General features: G+C 44.9%; 1 protein-coding gene across 1 annotated transcript in view; it reads right to left on the bottom strand.

Moving 5' to 3' along the window:
* Window positions 1-23,925, bottom strand: part of tmem8b (transmembrane protein 8B) — a 400,770-nt gene that overhangs the window by 11,144 nt on the left and 365,701 nt on the right. Inside the window, exon 12 of the mRNA XM_045695455.2 lies at window positions 13,116-13,232. Coding sequence (XP_045551411.2) covers window positions 13,116-13,232 — 117 coding nt within the window. The remainder of the gene's footprint in view (window positions 1-13,115; window positions 13,233-23,925) is intronic.

Raw genomic sequence — 23,925 nt, 5'->3', positions numbered from 1 at the left:
TCCCTGTCCCCGACACTGTCCCTGTCCCTGTCACTGACTCTGTCCCTGACGCTGTCCCTGACACTGTCCCTGTCCCTGACTCTGTCCCTGACTCTGTCCCTGTCCCTTTCCCTGTCCCCGACAAATCCCTGTCCCTGACACTGGCCCTGTCCCCGACACTGTCCCTGTCTCCGACACTGTCCCTGTCTCCGACACTGTCCCTGTCCCTGACACTGTCCCTGACACTGTCACTGTCCCTGTCACTGTCCCTGACTCTGTACCTGTCCCTTTCCCTGTCCCCGACACTGTCCCTGTCCCTGACACTGTCCCTGTCCCCGACACTATCCCTGTCCCTGTCCCTGACTCTGTCCCTGACCCTGTCCCTGACACTGTCCCTGTCCCTGACTCTGTCCCTTTCCCTGTCCCCGACACTGTCCCTGTCCCTGTCCCTGTCCCCGACACTGTCCTGTCCCTGACTCTGTACCTGTCCCTGAGTCACTGTCCCTGACTCTGTACCTGTCCCTTTCCCTGTCCCCGACACTGTCCCTGTCCCTGTCCCCGACACTGTCCCTGTCCCTTACCCTGTCCCCGACATATCCCTGTCCCTGACACTGTCCCTGTCCCCGACACTGTCCCTGTCCCCAACACTGTCCCTGTCCCTGACACTGTCCCTGTTCCCGACACTATCCCTGTCCCTGTCCCTGACACTGTCCCTGACACTGTCACTGTCCCTGACTCTGTACCTGTCCCTTTCCCTGTCCCCGACACTGTCCCTGTCCCTGACACTGTCCCTGTCCCCGACACTGTCCCTGTCTCCGACACTGACCCTGTCCCTGACACTGTCCCTGACACTGTCACTGTCCCTGACTCTGCCCCTGTCCCTGACACTGTTCCTGTCCCTGTCCATGTCCCTGTTCCTGTCCCTGTCACTGTCCCTGACTCTGTCCCTGTCCCTTTCCCCGACACTGTCCCTGTCCCCGACACTGTCCCTGTCTCCGACACTGTCCCTGTCCCTGACACTGTCCCTGACTCTGACTCTGACCCTGTCCCTGTCCCTGACTCTGTCCCTGTTCCTGTCCCTGTCCCTGATACTGTCCCTGACTCTGTCCCTGTCCCTGTCCCTGATACTGTCCCTGTCACTGTCTCTGTCCCTGACACTGTCCCTGTTCCTGTCCCTGTCCATGACACTGTCCCTGTCCCTGTCCCTGACTCTGTCCCTGTCCCTGTCCCTGACTCTGTCCCTGTCCCTGTCCCTGTCCCTGACACTGTCCCTGACACTGAATACTTTGCAATTTTCTGTGAACTCTTTTCTCTCTCTGTGTTCGGTCAACACAGTCCTTTGTGAAAAGAGGAAAGGTCTCCACTCAATCTTTGCAGTCTTTGCATGCCTCTCCTTAATGTCAATATGCCTTGTCCATTGCTGTTCTGGTTAGTGTTTATTGTCTTATTTCACTGTGGAGCCTCTAGCCCTGCTCATTATACCTTATCCAACCTTTCAGTTCCACCACCCACACATGCTATTTTATCGCCCCCAGAAACATGCTCCTTTTACTCTCTATTCCGGACGTCATAGACAACCAATTCTCATAGCTTTTAGCCGTACCCTTATCCTACTCTTCTTCTATTCCTCTGGTGATGTAGAGGTGAATCCAGGCCCTGCAGTGCCTAGCTCCACTCCTATTCCCCAGGCGCTCTCTTCTGATGACTTCTGTAACCGTAATAGCCTTGGTTTCATGCATGTTAACATTAAAAGCCTCCTCCCTAAGTTTGTTTTATTCACTGCTTTAGCACACTCTGCCAACCCGGATGTCCTAGCCATGTCTGAATCCTGGCTTAGGAAGACCACCAAAAACTCTGAAATCTTCATCCCTAACAACAACATTTTCAGACAAGATAGAACGGCCAAAGGGTTCGGTGTTGCAATCTACTGCAGAGATAGCCTGCAGAGTTCTGTCCTACTATCCAGGTCTGTACCCAAACAATTTGAACTTCTACTTTTAAAAATCCACCTCTCTAAAAACAAGTCTCTCACTGTTGCCGCCTGCTATAGACCACCCTCTGCCCCCAGCTGTGCTCTGGACACCATATGTGAACTGATTGCCCCCCATCTATCTTCAGAGCTCGTGCTGCTAGGTGACCTAACTGACCTTAACCAACACAAAAACATCCTGTGGCGTTCTGCATTAGCATCGAACAGCCCCCGTGATATGCAGATTTTCAGGGAAGTTAGAAACCAATACACACAGGCAGTTAGAAAAGCCAAGGCTAGCTTTTTTAAGCAGAAATTTGCTTCCTGCAACACAAACTCAAAAAGTTCTGGGACACTGTAAAGTCCATGGAGAATAAGAGCACCTCCTCCCAGCTGCCCACTGCTCTGAGGCTAGGAAACACTGTCACCACCAATAAATCCACTATAATTGAGAATTTCAATAAGCATTTTTCTACGGCTGGCCATGCTTTCCACCTGGCTACCCCTAACGCGGTCAACAGCACTGCACCACCCACAGCTATTCGCCCAAGCCTTCCCCATTTCTCCTTCTCCCAAATCCAGTCAGCTGATGTTCTGTAAGAGCTGCAAGATCTGGACGCCTACAAATCAGCAGGGCTAGACAATCTGGACCCTTTCTTTCTAAAATTATCTGCCGAAATTGTTGCAACCCCATTTACTAACCTGTTCAACCTCTCTTTCATGTCGTCTGAGATTCCCAAAGGTTGGAAAGCAGCTGCTGTCATCCCCCTCTTCAAAGGGGGCGACACTCTTGATCCAAACTTCTACAGACCCATATCTATCCTACCCTGCCTTTCTAAGGTCTTCGAAAGCCAAGTCAACAAACAGATTAGCGACCATTTCCAAATCCCACCGCACCTTCTCCGCTATGCAATCTGGTTTCAGAGCTGGTCATGGGTGCACCTCAGCCACGCTCAAGGTCCTAAACGATACCGTAACCGCCATCGATAAAATACATTACTGTGCAGCCTTATTCATCGACCTGGCCAAAGCTTTTGACTCTGTCAATCACCACATTCTTATCGGCAGACTCAATAGCCTTGGTTTCTCAAATGATTGCCTCGCCTGGTTCACCAACTACTTCTCTGATAGAGTTCAGTGTGTCAAATCGGAGGGCCTATTGTCCGGACCTCTGGCAGTCTCTATGGGGGTGCCACAGGGTTCAATTCTTGGGCCAACTCTTTTCTCTGTATACATCAATGATGTCGCTCTTGCTGCTGGTGAGTCTCTGATCCACCTCTACACAGACGACACTGTCGTGTCTTTGGCTATGCCGGATTAAGTGATATAACATGCTAACCTATAAAATTATTTCTCGGTAATTAATATTACCTGATTAAGCTAATCATGTAAATGTAATTAACTAGAAAGTCGGGGCACCACGGAAGAACGTTTATAGAGCCGTTATCTTCCGAATAAACTCTTAAAATACTTAGTAAAATTTTACATCGATAGCAGTCAATATTAACCCTTATCTTATTTTCAGTCTCATAATGAAAGTTGTAAATTCTTGGTTATCTTCACGAACCCTGGCTAACAAGTTGAATCAGCAATGCAAAATTGGGTTTAATTATTTATTTACTAAATACCTAAACTAATCACACAGAATTACAAATACACAGAATACAAATGATGTCATACAGAAAACGTCCCTGGTGGACGGAACCTGTATGATGGCTGGTTACACAAAGGAAAGGGGGTTGGGCTTGAATGAAAGAGCGGGAAGACTTAGGAACAAAGAAACAGCAGCTATGCTATCGTAAATACATTATCTTATGCATTCTAAATTACCGCCCATTTGGAAAAGGAAAATGCAATAAATATTTACTCTGAGCTGCGCTTCGGTAGATTGGTTGTAGATGCTGGCCGGGTTGGCAAACAGATCTTCCTGTCCTCGGAAGAATGTCTCTGGTGGTAAATTGGATACGTGGTGGTATCTTCGTCTGTTCGTTGTTAGACTGGATCCATCGTCCGTCCTTTCCTAGCCCACGTCTACAGCGGCCGCTGCTAACTCAACGGCTAGGAAGTATCACTTCTGTAGTGAATAAGCTCAAAGTTCATACCATTCGCCATCAAAGCTCACGCTGAGGTTGGCTTAGTTCTGTACTTGACTTGTGTGTCCTTCTAACGTAGAGGCTGCAGACCTCACGTACTGGAACATGTGGTTATCTTTTCGTCAAAGGCTTATATAGTGGAGAGGGGGAAGGATGTGTTTCATCGTTTATAACCCCTGTCTCTTCACAGGGGTGGGCCACTGATCAAGCAGGACACTTTCCTTATGAAAACCCAATTCTCTCATTTGGAAGCTAAAATTACATTTAATCTCCTAACAAACAATTTCAATATCAAACATTTCAATTGCATAACAATTCCATGTGACTCTGATAACTAGAGGGTGTATACTTTCCCAGGTACAGTTTATGTCGTCCTGTCATCAGTCATAATGTCTCAGATGACAATCGAACTGACATCCATACTCATTACATTCCAAAGTATATTTCCAACTGGTTTTATTACCAAAATATGGTTCCTTTCCCCATTTGTTTGATGTTCCCAGACTCTCTATATTTAACAGGACAGCAGTCCTTCAGGACAGCAGTCCTTCAGTAGGGTCAGAAAGAGAGTGGAAAGGAGAAAGGTATTTATGGGGGGGTCATAAACCTTACCCACAGGCCAACGTCATGACAACACCATTCTGTATACTTCTGGCCCTTCTTTGGACACTGTGTTAACTACCCTCCAGACAAGCTTCAATGCCATACAACTCTCCTTCTGTGGCCTCCAACTGCTCTTAAATACAAGTAAAACTAAATGCATGCTCTTCAACCGATTGCTGCCCGCACGTGCCCGCACGTCCAGCATCACTACTCTGGATGGTTCTGACTTAGAATATGTGGACAACTACAAATACCTAGGTGTCTGGTTAGACTGTAAACTCTCCTTCCAGACTCAAATCAAGCATCTCCAATCCAAAGTTAAATCTAGAATTGGCTTCCTATTTCGCAACAAAGCATCCTTCACTCATGCTGCCAAACATACCCTCGTAAAACTGACCATCCTACCGATCCTCGACTTCGGCGATGTCATTTACAATATAGCCTCCAACACTCTACCCAGCAAACTGGGTGCAGTTTATCACAGTGTCTTCCATTTTGTCACCAAAGACCCATATACTACCCACCACTGCGACCTGTACGCTCTTGTTGGCTGGCCCTCGCGTCATAGTCGTCGCCAAACCCACTGGCTACAGGTCATCTACAAGACCCTGCTAGGTAAAGTCCCCCCTTATCTCAGCTCACTGGTCACCATAGCATGAGCTCCAGCAGGTATATCTCTCTGGTCACCCCCAAAGCCTAATCCTCCTTTGGCTGTTTCTCCTTCCAGTTCTCTGCTGCCAATGACTGGAACGAACTACAAAAATCTCTGAAACTGGAAACACTTATCTCCCTCACTAGCTTTAAGCACCAGCTGTCAGAGCAGCTCACAGATCACTGCACCTGTACATAGCCCATCTATAATTTAGCCTAAACAAGTCCCTCTTCCCCTACTGTATTTATTTATTTATTTTGCTCCTTTGCACCGCATTATTTCTATTTCTACTTTGCACTTTCTTCCACTGCAAATCTACCATTCCAGTGTTTTACTTGCTATATTGTATTTACTTTGCCACCATGGCCTTTTTATTGCCTTTACCTCCCTTATCTCACCTCTTTTGCTCACATTGTATATAGACTTATTTTTCTACTGTATTATTGACTGTATGTTTGTTTCACTCCATGTGTAACTCTGTGTTGTTGTATGTTGTTCAACTGCTTTGCTTTATCTTGGCCAGGTCGCAGTTGCAAATGAGAACTTGTTCTCAACTCGCCTACCTGGTTAAATAAAGGTGAAATAAATAAAATAAATAAAAGTTAAATAAAGGAAAATGTATTCCATGTTAAACACAGTCCTTCACCTTGGCTCAACCTCCTCATCACCTACACACTGTTCTTACAGATGGGATCTGCTTCGTCAGAAACATTCCCACCCCTCATTCTGTTCACTAACAGACCCTTAACACAAACCCAAGTCATCTTGACTTTTGTCTCCTAGGCTACCAATTCACTTTATCCACACTGTTTGGCCTAACAGACCTTTAACAGCCCACGTCATCTTGCCTGTTGTCTCCTAGGTTACCGATTTACTCTGAGCACAGTATAAAAAAAACAGAAGTTCAGAACACTACTGCCGATCTCTGAAAATGGGATGAAATGGGATAGAAACATTTAAAGTTGGATTTGTTTTGATTTTGTAAACTTTTATCACCATTCCGTTTGGTTTTATTACATCTCTGCACCACTTACATACCAACATTTTGTGGATACTTAGTCAGCTTAGCAGTCAAGTTTCAAGTCTTAATGTCACAACAAGTACAGGGAAATGTCTTTCTTGAAAACTCAAAACCAAAACAATGTGATAATCAATATCAATGTATTACTAGAAAAAAACACATGAGAAATAAGAAAAGGAAATATGAAATACACAATAAATTCAGTAAGTAAACATACTATATACAAGAACTATTTAAAAAGTCAGTTCCAATACCATATTTACATGTACAGGGATGCTGGAGTGATGGAGGTAGATATGTATAGGGGGAAGGGGACAGGGATACTGGAGTGATAGAGGTAGATATGTATAGGGGGAAGGTGACAGGGATACTGGAGTGATGGAGGTAGATATGTATAGGGGGAAGGGGACAGGGATACTGGAGTGATGGAGGTAGATATGTATAGGGGGAAGGGGACAGGGATACTGGAGTGATGGAGGTAGATATGAATAGGGGGAAGGTGACAAGGCAAAAGGATATAAGATAAACAGAGTAGCAGCATCTTGTACTGTCGCATGCGAAAGTATTCACCCCTCTTGGCATTTTTCCTATTTTGTTGCCTTACAACATGGAATTAAAATAGATATTTGGGGGGTTTGTATCAGTTGATTTACAGAAATGCCTACCACGTTCAAGATGCAATATATTTTTTATTGTGAAACAAACAAGAAATAAGACAAAAGAATTGAAAACTTGAGCGTGCATAACTATTCACCCCCCCAAAGTCAATACTTTGTAGACCCACCTTTTGCAGCAATTACAGCTGCAAGTCTCTTGGGGTATGTCTCTATAAGCCTGGCACATCTAGCCACTGGGATTTTTGCCCTTTCTTCAAGGCAAAACTGCTCCAGCTCCTTCAAGTTGGATGGCTTCCGCTGGTGTACAGCAATCTTTAAGTCATACCACAGATTCTCAATTGGATTGAGGTCTGGGCTTTGACTAGGTCATTCCAAGACATTTCAATGTTTCCCCTTAAACCACTCGTTGTTTTTTAGCAGTATGCTTAGGGTCATTGTCCTGCTGGAAGGTGGACCTCCGTCCCAGTCTCAAATCTCTGGAAGACGGAAACAGGTTTCCCGCAAGAATTTCCCTGTATTTAGCGTCATCCATCATTCCTTCAATTCTGACCAGTTTCCCAGTCCCTGCCGATGAAAAACATCCCACAGCATGATGCTGCCATCACCATGCTTCACTGTGTGGATGGTATTCTCAGGGTGATGAGAGGTGGTGGGTTTGCGCCAGACATAGCATTTTCCTTGATTGCCAAAAAGCTCAATTTTAGTTTCATCTGACCAGAGTACCTTCTTCCATATGTTTGGGGAGTCTCCCACATGTCTTTGGGCAAACACCAAACGTGTTTGCTTATTTTTTTCTTTAAGCAATGGCTTTTTTCTGGCCACTTTTCCGTGAAGCCCAACTCTGTGGAGCGTACGGCTTAAAGTGGTCCTATGGACAGATACTCCAATCTCCGCTGTGGAGCTTTGCAGCTCCTTCAGGGTTATCTTTGGTCTCTTTGTTGCCTCTCTGATTAATGCCTTCCTTGCCTGGTCCATGAGTTTTGGTGGGCTGCCCTCTCTTGGCAGGTTTGTTGTGGTGCCATATTCTTTCCATTTTTTAATAATGGATTTAATGGTGCTCCGTGATGTTCAAAGTTTCAAATACTTTTTTATAACCCAACCCTGATCTGTTCTTCTCCACAACTTTGTCCCTGACCTGTTTGGAGAGCTCCTTGGTCTTCATAGTGCTGCTTGCTTGGTGGTGCCCCTTGCTTAGTGGTGTTGCAGACTCTGGGGCCTTTCAGAACAGGTGTATATATACTGAGATCATGTGACAGATCATGTGACACTTAGATTGCACACAGGTGGACTTTATTTAACTAATTATGTGACTTCTGAAGGTAATTGGTTGCACCAGATCTTATTTAGGGGCTTCATAGCAAAGAGGGTGAATTCATATGCATGCATCACTTTTCTTTTTTTTTGTATTTTTTTAAGTAATTGTTTTCATTTCACTTCACCAATTTGGACTATTTTGTGTATGTCCATTACATGAAATCCAAATAAATATCTATTTAAATTACTGATTGTAATGCAACAAAATAGGAAAAACACCAATGGGGATGAATACTTTTGCAAGGCACTGCATGTGAGTGGGTGGGTGTGTAGAGTCAGTATAAATGTGAGAGTGAGGAAATAATGGAGTGAGTGTTTGTGTGTGTGTGTAGTGTGTAGGGCCCTGTGAGTGGGCATAGAGAGTGCCAAGATTGAAATGAAAGGTCAATAAAATACAAGGTAAACTCGGTCCGTGTAGCTATTTTCTTAGCTATTTATCAGTCAGTATTGCTTGGGGATAGAAGCTGTTCAAGAGCCTATTGGAGTCAGACTTGATGGACCGGTACCTCTTGCCGTGCGGCAGCAGAGAAAATAGTCTATGGCTTTGGTGGTTGGAATCTAACGATTTGCTGGGCCTTCTTTTCACACTGCCTGATAGATGTCCTGTATGGCTGGGCGCACGGCCCTAGTTATGTACTGGGTTGTCCACACAACCCTCTGTTGCACCATGCGATCGAGGCCGGTGCAATTGCCATACCAAGCAGTGATGCAGCCAGTCCATATGCTCTCACTGGTAAAGCTGTAGAACCTTTTCAAGATTTCAGGGCCCATGCCAAACCTTTTCAACCTCCTGAGGGGGAAGAGTCACTGTCACGCCTATTTCACCACTGTGCTTGGACCATTTTAAGTCTTTAGTGAGTCAAGTTAACAGTTCTGCAAAGTTGTCCTGTAAAGTTAGTACTTCTGTAAAGTTGATCTGTAAAGTTAGTACTTCTGTAAAGTTGTCCTGTAAAGTTAGTACTTCTGTAAAGTTGTTCTGTAAAGTTAGTACTTCTGTAAAGTTGTCCTGTAAAGTTAGTACTTCTGTAAAGTTGTCCTGTAAAGTTAGTACTTCTGTAAAGTTAGTACTTCTGTAAAGTTAGTACTTCTGTAAAGTTGTTCTGTAAATTGAACGGCTCTGCAAAGTGAACAGTTCTCTAAAATTGTTCTGTGAAGTTAAAAGTTATGTCATGTTTTCAGTAAAAGCTATGTAAAGTTGTTATGCAAAGCTAACAGCTCTGCAAAGCTGTTTGGTCAAGTTAACAGTTCTGTACAATTAGTAGTTCTCTAAAATTGATCTGTAAAGTTAAAAGTTATGTCATGTTTTCAGTAAAGCTATGTAAAGTTGTTATGTAAAGCTAACAGCTCTGCAAAGCTGTTTGGTCAAGTAAACAGTTCTGTACAATTAGTAGTTCTCTAAAGCTGTTCTGTAAAGTTAAAAGTTATGTAAAGTTCTTCTGTAAAGTGAACAGTTACATAAACCTTTATGTAAAGTTAACAGTTATACAAAGGTATTCTGTAAAGTTAACAGTTATGTAAAGTTGATATGTAACGTTAACGGTTCTGTAAAGTTGTTCTGTAAAGTTAACAGGTCTGGCTTTGCCCTGGTTTGTTATCGGTGTTGCATGTGTGTGTTGGGGTCCCAGGAGAGCTGCAGAATGAAGGCTATTGATTGGCTGATTGGTTGACGTGTGAATTGATGTCTCCTTGTCACTTTCAGCAGCATGGCCCATGCGTCTCCGGTCAGAGTCAGACTGCTACATTAGACATTACGTAAACACATACGGAGGGTAGAACATAGAACTACAGAGGACTGAACTAGGTTTTCATCTAGGATATTGTCTGTGCTTATACCTGTATTCTGTACTCCCTAGTCCTTGCCGATGACAAGCATACCCATAACATGACGCAGCCACCAACACGCTTGAAAATATGAACTCAGTGATGTGTGGTTTTGTACAGGCTTCTTTCTTTTCACTCTGTCAATTAGGTTAGTATTGTGGAGTAACTACAATGTTGCTGATTCATCCTCAGTTTTCTCCTACCACAGCCATTCAACTCTGTATCTCTTTTAAAGTCTCGATTGGCCTCATGGTGAAATCCCTGAGCGGTTTCCTTCCTCTCCGGCAAATGAGCTAGGAAGGATGCCTGTATCTTTGTAGTGACTGATTGTATGGGGGGAGAGAACTAAGGTAGTATCCACTGGGACTAATACCTACACTACTGTACCGTACAGGGGGAGAGAACTAAGGTAGGGTCCCAAATTGCAGCCTATTCCCTATACAGTACTTTTGTCTCGGCTGTAGTGCACTATGTAGGAAATACGGTGCCTTTTGGGACTCAGCCTAAAAACTGTTTATGTTCTCCCATCCTCATACAGAATACCCAGAATGCATAGCAAAGCCTAAAATGTAGTTATTGGTCCACCAGTGACTGTGGCAGGTAGATGGAAAAGTCGACTAGACACTGATTTTTTTACCAGACAAAATATTTGTTTTCATATAATTACATCAAAAAACACCCAATAAAAACAGATGCTTAATGTTTCTAAAACAAAACAATTATTAGTAAGAAGTAATGCGATATATTGCAAAAGTTCTTTTTTTTTGTGACCCGAGTCTTTTAACCAAAATATACGATGAGACAAACTGCCAACTTTAAGGATGGGAGGTTACCGTGGTAACGGGCGTGTCGTGACCAGCAGCAGAACAGTTGAAGCAGCAGACTGGTTTTGTGAACAAAAATCAATGTAAATAAGCCAAGAAATACGAGGACAAAAGTCTCACTTTGTAGATTTTAGAGTAAATTAGACCAATGTTTATGCCTGTGTGCAGCGTCTCCTGGCCAAGCAGTGTGTCACGTCCTGACCATAGAAAGCTGTTATTTTTCTATGGTTGAGTAGGTCAGGGCGTGACAGGTTTTTTTTCTAGTTTAGATTTTCTATGTTGTTATGTTCTAGTTCTTGTATTTCTATGTTAGGCTTTTTTGGGAGGATCTCCAATTAGAGGCAGCTGGTCATCATTGTCTCTAATTGGAGATCATACTTAAGTAGTTGTTTTTCCCACCTGGGTTTGTGGGAGATTGTTTTTGAGTGTATGTTGCACCTCTTCGTCACGGTTTGTTGTTTTTGTTCTTTAGTTTATGTGTGTGTATTGCATAGTTTCACAGTTCAATAAAATATGTGGAACGATACACACTCTGCACTTTGGTCCACTCCTTCTGACGAACGACGTGACACAGTGTTGCTGCGCGAGGTGGGATATAGATTCCTATTTCTTTGAAAACAGCTACTGCAGTGTTTTCTGCTATAAATTACAACTCGAAAAATGTGCTAATACTTAACTTTATTTTGATTCGCGAAAATGCAAATTTAACGTTCACACTGTAGAGCCCTGCAAATTGACCACCTGCCTACGTGACTAGTGAACTAGACATTCTTACCCGCCAATACCTATATCTACCAGCATTTGTTAGGTGGCAGGTGTTTGTTTTATGCCCTGACTGCAACAATGTGTTCCAGAGACAGGCAGAAACAGACAGAAACACTTTGGGCTGCGCCAAAGCATACATTATAGGTAATGGAGTCCTTTTATGTGTGTGTGTGTGTGTGTGTGTGTGTGTGTGTGTGTGTGTGTGTGTGTGTGTGTGTGTGTGTGTGTGTGTGTGTGTGTGTGTGTGTGTGGTGTGTGTGTGTGAGACCAGTTTAAGGGTCTGCTTCTAGAACCAGAAAAGAGAGAGAAAGTGCCCCAGGACAGGAACACAATTAGACCCAACCAAATCATGACAAAACAAAAAGATAATTACTTGACACATTGGAAAGAATTAACAAAAAAACTGAGCAAACTAGAATGCTATTTGGCCCTAAACAGCGAGTACACAGTAGCAGAATACCTGACCACTGTGACTGACCCAAACTCAAGGAAAGCTTTGACTATGTACAGACTCAGTGAGCATAGCCTTGCTATTGAGAAAGGCCGCCGTAGGCAGACATGGCTCTCAAGAGAAGACAGGCTATGTGCAACACTGCCCACAAAATGAGGTGGAAACTGAGCTGCACTTCCTAACCTCCTGCCAAATGTATGACCATATTAGAGACACATATTTCCCTCGGATTACACAGATCCACAAAGAATTTCAAAACAAACCCAATTTTGATAAACTCCCAAATACCACAGTGTTCCATCACAGCAGCAAGATTTGTGACCTGCTGCCACATGAAAAGGTCAACCAGTGTAAATAAAACCCATATTTATATTTATTTATTTTCCCTTTTTTAGATTAACTATTTGCACATCATTACAACATTGTATATAGACATAATATGACATTTGAAATGTCTTAATTCTTTTGGATCTTGTAATGTTTACTGTTAATTTTTTATTGTTTATTTCACTTTTGTTTATTATCTATTTCATTTGCTTCGGCAATGTAAACATATGTTTCCCACAGAGAGAGACAGACAGAGAGAGAGAGACAGAGAGAGACACAGAGACAGAGAGAGAGAGACAGAGAGAGACACAGAGACAGAGAGAGAGAGACAGAGAGAGACACAGAGACAGAGAAAGAGAGAGAGACAGAGAGAGACACAGAGACAGAGAAAGAGAGAGAGACAGACAGAGAGAGAGACAGAGAGAAAGACAGAGAGAGAGAGACAGACAGACAGAGAGAGAGACAGAGAGAGAGAAAGACAGAGAGAGAAAGACAGAGACAGAGAGAGACAGACAGAAAGTGACAGAGAAAGACAGAGAGAGAGAGAGACAGACAGAGACAGACAGAGAGAGACAGAGAGAGACAGACAGAGAGAGACAGAGAGAGACAGAGAGAGAGAGAGAGAGAGAGAGAGAGAGAGAGAGTGGACAAAGGATGTAAGTGTTGGGGACATTCTTACCCAGGCTACAGCCATGATGCCCAGGGCGAAGAGGGAGGGTCCCAGGAGGTTCCACAGGCCGTGACGGTCCAACTGGAGAGCCATGGAGAGAGTCATGGCCCCAAGCAAATACAACACCTGGAGTGCGAGGGGAGAGGGTTAAACACTAACAGCCAGCCAGCCAGCCAGACAAACAGCCAGCCAGCCAGCCAGCCAGCCAGCCAGCCAGCCAGCCAGCCAGCCAGCCAGACAGACAGACAGACAGACAGACAGACAGACAGACAGACAGACAGACAGACAGACAGGATTGAGAGGGTTAAACAGAAACAGATTTATAAACTCAGTTGGCATGTGGTAAAGGCCAGGTAGAAGGTAGCATCAGGCTGGCTACACCATCAGGTTGGCTGCACCATCAGGCTGGCTACACCATCAGGCTGGCTACACCATCACCATCAGGCTGGCTGCACCATCAGGCTGGCTACACCATCAGGCTGGCTGCAGCATCAGGCTGGCTGCAGCATCAGGCTGGCTACACCATCAGGCTGGCTACACCATCAGGCTGGCAGCACCATCAGGCTGGCTGCAGCATCAGGTTGGCAGCACCATCAGTCTGGCTGCACCATCAGGCTGGCTGCACCATCACCATCAGGCTGGCTGCACCATCAGGCCGGCTGCAGCATCAGGCTGGCTGCACCATCACCATCAGGCTGGCTGCACCATCAGGCTGGCTACACCATCAGGCTGGCTGCACCATCACCATCAGGCTGGCTACACCATCAGGCTGGCTACACCATCAGGTTGGCTGCACCATCAGGCTGGCTGCACCATCAGGCTGGCTACACCATCACCATCAGGCTGGCTGCACCATCAGGCTGGCTACACCATCAGGCTGGCTGCACCATCAGGCTGGCTACACCATCACCATCAGGCTGGCTGCACCATCAGGCTGGCTACACAATCAGGCTGTCTGCACCATCACCATCAGGCTGGCTGCACCATCAGGCTGGCTACACCATCAGGCTGGCTGCACCATCACCATCAGGCTGGCTGCACCATCACCATCAGGCTGGCTACACCATCAGGCTGGCTACACCATCAGGCTGGCTGCACCATCACCATCAGGCTGGCTACACCATCAGGCTGGCTACACCATCAGGCTGGCTACACCATCAGGCTGGCTGCACCATCACCATCAGGCTGGCTGCAGCAGTGGGCAGTTTACATTATACTTCTAGCAGGTGCTATTGGAGCTGGTCCTGATCACTCACTCACACACACACACACACACACACACACACACACACACACACACACACACACACACACACACACACACAGACACACACACACACACACACACACACACACACACACACACACACACACACACACACACACAAAACTCTCCTCCCCTGCCAGTCTGACATGTGTGATTTGATTAGTGGCTGTGTTCTGCACCGCTCAGCAAAATGAAAACCTCTAGAAGACAGCAGATGTTTGGTCAGGCACTCTCCCTTTACCTCTCTCTGTCTCTCTGTCTCTCTCTCTGTCTCTCTCTCTGTCTCTCTCTCTGTCTGTCTGTCTCTCTCTCTGTCTCTCTCTCTCTCTCTCTCTCTCTCTCTCTCTCTCTCTCTCAAAATTTCTTCATCGCTCTCACCACTTCTCTCCCATTCTCTCCCTCTCCCTTTCTCTCTCTCTCTCGCTCTCCCTCTCTCTTTGTCACTCATTTTGTCTCTGTCAGAGTGAGACAGAAGGAGGGATGGAGGGACGGGAGGTAGAAGGGAGGAAGTACCTGCTAGTGTTGACTGTTGAATACAGCAGAATGCCAACAACCTGAGAGTAAACGGCGACAGATGGTTGACTCCCACATCTTTGTTCCAGCTATTTCTACTTCTCTCTAATATGAAGATGGTTCTACTGTATGTCTCTGTAATGTGTAGATTATCTATAGAGATGAATTATTCTATTCTGAACAGAAATATAAAACGCAACGTGTAAAGTGTTGGTCTCATGTTTCATGAGCTGAAATAAAAGATCCCAGAAATATTCCATACGCACAAAAAGCTTATTTCTCTCAAACTGTGTACACAAATGTGTTTACATTCCTGTTAGTGAACATTTCTACATTACCAAGATAATCCATCCATCTAACAGGTGTGGAATATCAAGAAGCTGATTAAACAGTATGATAATTACAAAGGTGCACTTTGTGCTGGGGACAATAAAAGCCCACTCTAAAATGTTTTGTCACACAACACAATGCCAGAATGTCTTAAGTTTTGAGTGAGCGTGCAATTGGCATGCTGTCTGCAGGAATGTCCACCAGAGATGTTGCCAGAGAATTGAATGTTAATTTCTCTACCATAAGCCACCTCTCCTACATCGTTTTAGAGAATTTGTCAGTACGTCCAACCGGCCTCATAACCCACAGACCACGTGTAACCACGTCAGCCCAGAACCTCCACGTCCGGTTGTGGGTTTGCATAACCGAAGAATTTCTGCACAAACTGTCAGAAAACATCTCAGGGAAGAGCATCTGCGTGCTCGTCATCCTCACCAACTTCAGTGGGTGTAACAGGGTTGAAATAGACATCTTTAGTTGTATGAATTTTGTCATAACTAAGGAGCCAGGTATATGTATGTATAGTTGTGGAGCCACCTGCTGTATTATTTGAGTAACTGCATCCCTGTATACACACACACCGACAGATATATATATATATACACAGTTGAGGTCGGAAGTTTACATACACGAGTCATTAAAACTCGTTTTTTCAACCACTCCACAAATTTCTTGTTAACAAACTATAGTTTTTGTCAAGTCGGTTAGGACATCTACTTTGTGCATGACACAAGTCATTTTTCCAACAGTTGTTTACAGACAGATTATTTCACTTATAATTCACTGTATCGCAATTCCAGTGGGTCAGAAGTTTACATACACTAAGTTGACTGTGCCTTTAAACAGCTTGGAAAATTCCAGAAAATGATGTCATGGCTTTATAAGGCTAATCATTTGAGTCAATTGGAGGTGTACCTGTGGATGTATTTCAAGGCCCACCTTCAAACTCAGTGCCTCTTTGCTTGTCATCATGGGAAAATCAAAAGAAATCAGCCAAAGACCTCAGAAAAAAAATTGTAGACCTTCAGAAGTCTGGTTCATCCTTGGGAGCAATTTCCAAATGCCTGAAGGTACCACGTTCACCTGTACAAACAATAGTACGCAAGTATAAACACCATGGGACCACGCAGCTGTCATACCGCTCAGGAAGGAGACGCGTTCTGTCTCCTAGAGATGAACGTACTTTGGTAAGAAAAGTGCAAATCAATCCCAGAACAACAGCAAAGGACCTTGTGAAGATGCTGGAGAAAACAGGTACAAAAGTATCTATATCCACAGTAAAACGAGTCCTATATCGACATAAGCTGAAAGGCCGCTTAGCAAGGAAGAAGCCACTGCTCCAAAACCGCCATAAAAAAGCCAGACTATTGTTTGCAACTGGACATGGGGACAAAGATCGTACTTTTTGGAGAAATGGCCTCTGGTCTGATGAAACTGTTTGACCATAATGACCATCGTTATGTTTGGGGGGGAAAAGCGGGACGCTTGCAAGCCGAAGAACGCCATCCCAACCGTGAAGCACGGGGGTGGCACAATCATGTTGTGGGGGTGCTTTGCTGCAGGAGGGACTGGTGCACTTCACAAAATAGATGGCATCATGAGGAAAGAAAAATTATGTGGATATATTGAAGCAACATCTCAAGACATCAGTCAGGAAGATAAAGCTTGGTCGCAAATGGGTCTTCCAAATGGACAATGACCCCAAGGATACTTCCAAAGTTGTGGCAAAATGGCTTAAGGTAAACAAAGTGAAGGTATTGGAGTGGCCATCACAAAGCCCTGCCCTCAATCCTATAGAAAAGTTGTGGGCCTACAAACGTGACTGAGTTACACCTGCTCTGCCTGGAGGAATGGGCCAAAATTCACCCAACTTATTGTGGGAAGCTTGTGGAAGAAACGTTTGACCCAAGTTAAACAATTTAAAGGCAATGCTACCAAATACTAATTGAGTGTATGTAAACTTCTGACCCACTTGGAATGTGATGAAAGAAATAAAAGCTGAAATAAATCATTCTCTCTACTATTATTCTGACATTTCACATTCTTAAAATAAAGTGGTGATCCTAACTGACATAAGACAGGAAATTTTTACTAGGATTAAATGTCAGGAATTGTGAAAAACTGAGTTTAAATGTATTTGGCTAAGGTGTATGTAAACTTCCGAAAATAAGTTTTAAACCCTTGAATGAGTTGGTGTTCTTTCTTGAATTATACAATTTTCTACATTGTAGAATAATAGTGAAGACATTACAACTATGAAATAACACATATGGAATCATGTAGTAAACAAAAAAGTGTTCAATCAAAATATATTTTCAGGAATCAATCAATCAGGAATTGTGAAAAACTGAGTTCAAATGTATTTGGCGTATGTAAACGTCCAACTTCAACTGTATATATATTTTTATAAATATATATATATTATAAATATAAATTTAACTTTTCTCAAATTATTAGAGCTCCGGTCAAAGAGTTGTTAAACCTTGATGGAGATTGCATGGTGGGTTTGCAGTTGTTCTGAAGTTTACACATTGTTGTGTTTGCAGAATAAACTGTGAACAGCACTTTGTCCTTTGACAGACAGACAGACAGACAGACAGACAGACAGACAGACAGACAGACAGACAGACAGACAGACAGACAGACAGACAGACAGACAGACAGACAGACAGACAGCGTCTGTCGATGCGCCATATGAGAGCATGATAACGCACAGCCCCATGTCGCAAGGATCTGAACACAATTCCTAGAAACTGAAAATGTCCCAGTTCTTCCATGCTCACCAGACATGTCACCCATTGAGCACGTTTGGGATGCTCTGGATCGATGTGTACGACAGCGGGTTCCAGTTCCCGGCAATAACCAGCAACTTAGCACAGCCATTGAAGAGGAGTGGAACAACATTCCACAGGCCACAATCAACAGCCTGATCAACTCTATGTGAAGGAGATGTATCCCGCTGCATGAGGCAAATGGTGGTCACACCAGATACTGACTGGTTTTCTGATCCACACCCCTACCTTTTTTTTAAGGTATCTGTGACCATCAGATGCATATCTGTATTCCCAGTCATGTGAAATCCATACATTTGGGCCCAATGGATTTATTTAAATTGACTGTAACTCAGTTAAATCTTTGAAATTGTTGCATGTTGCGTTTATATTTTTGTTCAGTGTAATATTGGCCAACAATTTACCTCCTTTGTCAGTCAGTGGAAGCCCCTTTTGATGTCATATGTTTGCTTAGTGTCTGTCCTATATCTAGGAGATATTAATAGAACTTAACAAACATACATTGCATTCAGAAAGTATTCAGACCCTTTGACGTGTTCCACATCTTGTTATGTTACAGCCTTATTCTAAAATTGATTCTAAATAGTTTTTCCCCCTCATCAATCTAGACACAATACCCCATAACGACAAAGCAAAAAAAGGATTTTAGAAATGTTTGCAAATTTATTTCAAATAAAAACCTGAAATATCACATTTACATAAGTATTCAGACCCTTTACTCAGTACTTTGTTGAAGCACCTTTGGCAGTGATTACAGCCTCTAGTCTTCTTAGGTATGATGCTACAAGCTTGGCACACCTGTATTTGGAGAGTTTCTCCCATTCTTCTCTGCAGATCCACTCAAGCTCTGTCAGATTGGATGGGGAGCGTCGCTGCACAGCTATTTTCAGGTCTCTCCAGAGATGTTAAATCGGGTTCAAGTCCGGGCTCTGGCTGAGCCATTCAAGAACATTCAGAGACTTGTCCCAAAGCCACTTCTGTGTTGTCTTGGCTGTGTGCTTAGGGTCATTGTCCTATTGGAAAGTGAACCTTCACCCCAGTCTGAGGTCCTGAGTGCTCTGGAGCAGGTTTTCATCAAGGATCTCTCAGTACTTTGCTCCGTTCATCTTTCCCTTGATCCTGACTAGTCTCCCAGTCCCTGCAGCTGAAAACATCCCCACAGCATGATGCTGCCACCACCATGCTTCACCGTAGGGATGGTGCCATGTTTCCTCCAGATGTGATGCTTTGCATTCAGGCCAAACAGAGAATCTTGTTTCTCATGGTCTGAGAGTCCTGTTGGTGCCTTTTGGCAAACTCCAAGCGGGCTGTCATGTTACTTACACTGAGGAGTGACTTTCGTCTGGCCACTCTACCATAAAGGTCTGACACAATCCTGTCGTGGAGCTCTATGGACAATTCCTTCGAGCTCATGGCTTGGTTTTTGCTCTGACATGCACTGTCAACTGTGGGAGGGACCTTATATAGACAGGTGTGTCTTTCCAAATCATGTCCAACCAATTGAATTTACCACAGGTGGACTCCAATCAATTGTATTGGTCACATACACATGGTAGCGAAATGCTTGTGCTTCTAGTTCCGACAGTGCAGTAATATCTAACAAGTAATCTAACAATTCCACAACAACTACCTAATACACACACATCTAAAGGGATGGAATAAGAATATGTACATAAAAATATATGGATGAGCGATGGCCGTGCGGCATAGGCAAGATGCCGTAGATGGTATAGAGTACAGTATATACATATGAGATGAGCAATGTAGGGTATGTAAACATTATATACTGCTCAAAAAAATAAAGGGAACACTTAAACAACACATCCTAGATCTGAATGAAATAAATCATCTTATTAAATACTTTTTTCTTTACATATTTGAATGTGCTGACAACAAAATCACTCAAAAATAATCAATGGAAATCCAATTGATCAACCCATGGAGGTCTGGATTTGGAGTCACACTCAAAATTAAAGTGGAAAACCACACTACAGGCTGATCCAACTTTGATGTAATGTCCGTAAAACAAGTCAAAATGAGGCTCAGTAGTGTGTTTGGCCTCCACGTGCCTGTATGACCTCCCTACAACACCTGGGCATGCTCCTGATGAGGTGTCGGATGGTCTCCTGAGGAATCTCCTCCCAGACCTGGACTAAAGCATCCGCCAACTCCTGGACAGTCTGTGGTGCAACATGGCGTTGGTGGATGGAGCGAGACATGATGTCCCAGATGTGCTCAATTGGATTCAGGTCTGGGGAATGGGCGGGTCAGTCCATAGCATCAATGCCTTCCTCTTGCAGGAACTGCTGACACACTCCAGCCACATGAGGTCTAGCATTGTCTTGCATTAGGAGGAACCCAGGGCCAACCGCACCAGCATATGGTCTCACAAGGGGTCTGAGGATCTCATCTCGGTACCTAATGGCAGTCAGGCTACCTCTGGCGAGCACATGGAGGGCTGTGCGGCCCCCCAAAGAAATGCCACCCCACACCATGACTGACCCACCGCCAAACCGGTCATGCTGGAGGATGTTGCAGGCAGCAGAACGTTCTCCACGGCGTCTCCAGACTCTGTCACGTCTGTCACATGTGCTCAGTGTGAACCTGCTTTCATCTGTGAAGAGCACAGGGCGCCAGTGGCGAATTTGCCAATCTTGGTGTTCTCTGGCAAATGCCAAACGTCCTGCACGGTGTTGGGCTGTAAGCACAACCCCCACCTGTGGACGTCGGGCCCTCATACCACCCTCATGGAGTCTGTTTCTGACTGTTTGAGCAGACACATGCACATTTGTGGCCTGCTGGAGGTCATTTTGCAGGGCTCTGGCAGTGCTTCTCCTGCTCCTCCTTGCACAAAGGCGGAGGTAGCGGTCCTGCTGCTGGGTTGTTGCCCTCCTACGGCCTCCTCCACGTCTCCTGATGTACTGGCCTGTCTCCTGGTATCGCCTCCATGCTCTGGACACTACGCTGACAGACACAGCAAACCTTCTTGCCACAGCTCGCATTGATGTGCCATCTTGGATGAGCTGCACTACCTGAGCCACTTGTGTGGGTTGTAGACTCCGTCTCATGCTACCACTAGAGTGAAAGCACCGCCAGCATTCAAAAGTGACCAAAACATCAGCCAGGAAGCATAGGAGCTGAGAAGTGGTCTGTGGTCCCCACCTGCAGAACCACTCCTTTATTGGGGTTGTCTTGCTAATTGCCTATAATTTCCACCTGTTGTCTATTCTATTTGCACAACAGCATGTGAAATGTATTGTCAATCAGTGTTGCTTCCTAAGTGGACAGTTTGATTTCACAGAAGTGTGATTGACTTGGAGTTACATTGTGTTGTTTAAGTGTTCCCTTTATTTTTTTGAGCAGTGTATAAACGGGCATTGTTTAAGTTACTAGTGATACATTTATTACATCCAATTTTTAATTATTAAAGTGGCTAGAGATTTGAGTCAGTATGTTGGCAGCAGCCACTCAATGTTAGTGATGGCTGTTTAACAGTCTGATGGCCTTGAGATAGAAGCTGTTTTTCAGTCGCTCAGTCCCAGCTTTGATGCACCTGTATTGACCTCGCCTTCTGGATGATAGCGGGGTGAACAGGCAGTGGCTCGGGTGGTTGTTGTCCTTGATGATCTTTTTGGCCTTCCTGTGATATCGGGTGGTGTAGGTGTCCTGGAGGGCAGGTAGTTTGCCCCCGGTGATGCGTTGCACAGATCTCACTACCCTCTGGAGAGCCTTGCAGTTGTAGGCAGAGCAGTTGCCGTACCAGGTGGTGATACAGCCCGACAGGATGCTCTCGACTGTGCATCTGTAAAAGTTTGTGAGTGTTTTTGGTGACAAGCCGAATTTCTTCAGCCTCCTGAGGTTGAAGAGGCACTGCTGCGCCTTCTTCACCATGCTGTCTGTGTAGGTGGACATTTCAGTTTGTCCGTGATGTGTACGCCAAGGAATTAAAACTTTCCACCTTCTCCACTACTGTCCCGTCAATGTGGATAGGGGGCTGCTCCCTCTGCTGTTTCCTGAAGTACACGATCATCTCCTTTGTTTTGTTGACGTTGAGTGTGAGGTTATTTTCCTGACACCACACTCCGAGGGCCCTCACCTCCTCCCTGTAGGCCGTTGTTGGTAATCAAGCCTACCACTGTAGTGTCGTCTGCAAACTTAATGACTGTGTTGGAGGCGTGCATGGCCACGCAGTCATGGGTGAACAGGGAGTACAGGAGAGGGATGAGAACGCACCCTTGTGGGGCCCCAGTGTTGAGGATCAGCGGGGTGGAGATGTTGTTTCCTACCCTCAACACCTGGGGGCGGTATGTCAGAAAGTCCAGGTCCCAGTTGCACAGGGCGGGGTTGAGACCTAGGGTCTCGAGCTTAATGACGAGTTTGGAGGGTACTATGGTGTTAAATGCTGAGCTGTATTCGATGAAGAGCATTCTTATATAGGTATTCCTCTTGTCTAGATGGGCAGTATGAAGTGTGATTGCGATTGCATCGTCTGTGGACCTATTGGGGCGGTAAGCAAATTGGAGTGGGTCTAGGGTGTCAGGTAGGGTGGAGGTGATGATAAGATCCTTGACTAGTCTCTCAAAACACTATGGGGCGATAGTCGTTTAGCTCAGTTACCTTAGCTTTCTTGGGAACAGGAACAATGGCGGCCCTCTTGAAGCATGTGGGAACAGCAGACTGGGATAGGGATTAATTGAATATGTCCGTAAACACACCAGCCAGCTGGTCTGCGCATGCTCTGAGGATGCGGCTAGGGATGCCGTCTGGGCCGGCAGCCCTGCAAGGGTTAACACATTTAAATGTTTTACTCACGTTGGCTGCGGTGAAGGAGAGCCCGCAGGTTTTGGTAGTGGGCTGTGTCAGTGGCACTGTATTGTTCTCAAAGCGAGCAAAGAAGTTGTTTAGTTTGTCTGGGAGCAAGACGTCGGTGTCCGCGACGGGGCTGGTTTTCTTTTTTGTAATCCGTGATTGACTGTAGACCCTGCCACATACGTCTCGTGTCTGAGCCGTTGAATTGCGACTCTACTTTGTCTCTATACTGATGCTTAGCTTGTTTGATTACCTTGCGGAGGGAATAGCTACACTGTTTGTATTCGGTCATGTTTCCGGTCGCCTTGCCCTGATTAAAAGCAGTGGTTCGTGCTTTCAGTTTTGCGCGAATGCTGCCATCAATCCACGGTTTCTTGTTGGGGAATAGTTTTAATAGTCACCGTGGGTACAACATCACCAATATGCACTTGCTAATAAACTCGCTCACCGAATCAGCGTATACATCAATGTTGTTGTCCGACGCTATGCGGAACATATCCCAGTCCATGTGATCGAAGCAATCTTGAAGCGTGGAATCAGATTGGTCGGACCAGCGTTGAATAGACCTGAGCACGGGTGTTTTTTTGTTTCTGTCTATAGGCTGGGAGCAACAAAATGGAGTCGTGGTCAGATTTGACGAAAAGAGGGCGAGTTAGGGCTTTGTATGCGTTGCGGAAGTTAGAGTAGCAATGATCCAGAATGCTGCCAGCCCGGGTCGGGCATTCGATATGCTGATAAAATTTAGGGAGCCTTGTTTTCAGATTAGCTTTGCTAAAATTCCCAGCTACAATAAATGCAGCCTCAGGATATGTGGTTTCCAGTTTACATAGAGTCCAATGAAGTTCTTTCAGGGCCGTTGATGTGTCTGCTTGGGGGGGATATACACGACTGTGATTATAATCAAAGAGAATTCTCTTGGTAGATAATGTGGTCGGCATTTGATTGTAAGGAATTCTAGGTCAGGTGAACAAAAGGACTTGAGTTCCAGTATGTTGTTATGATCACACCACAACTTGTTAATCATAAGGCATACACCGCCGCCCTTCTTCTTACCAGAGAGATGTTTGTTTCTGTCGGCGCGATGCGTGAAGAAACCAGGTGGCTGTAC

The sequence above is a fragment of the Salmo salar genome, chromosome 15, assembly GCF_965601325.2.
Source record: "Salmo salar chromosome 15, fSalSal1, whole genome shotgun sequence".
Lineage (NCBI taxonomy): Eukaryota > Metazoa > Chordata > Actinopteri > Salmoniformes > Salmonidae > Salmo > Salmo salar.
This window is presented reverse-complemented; position numbering and strand designations above follow the sequence as displayed.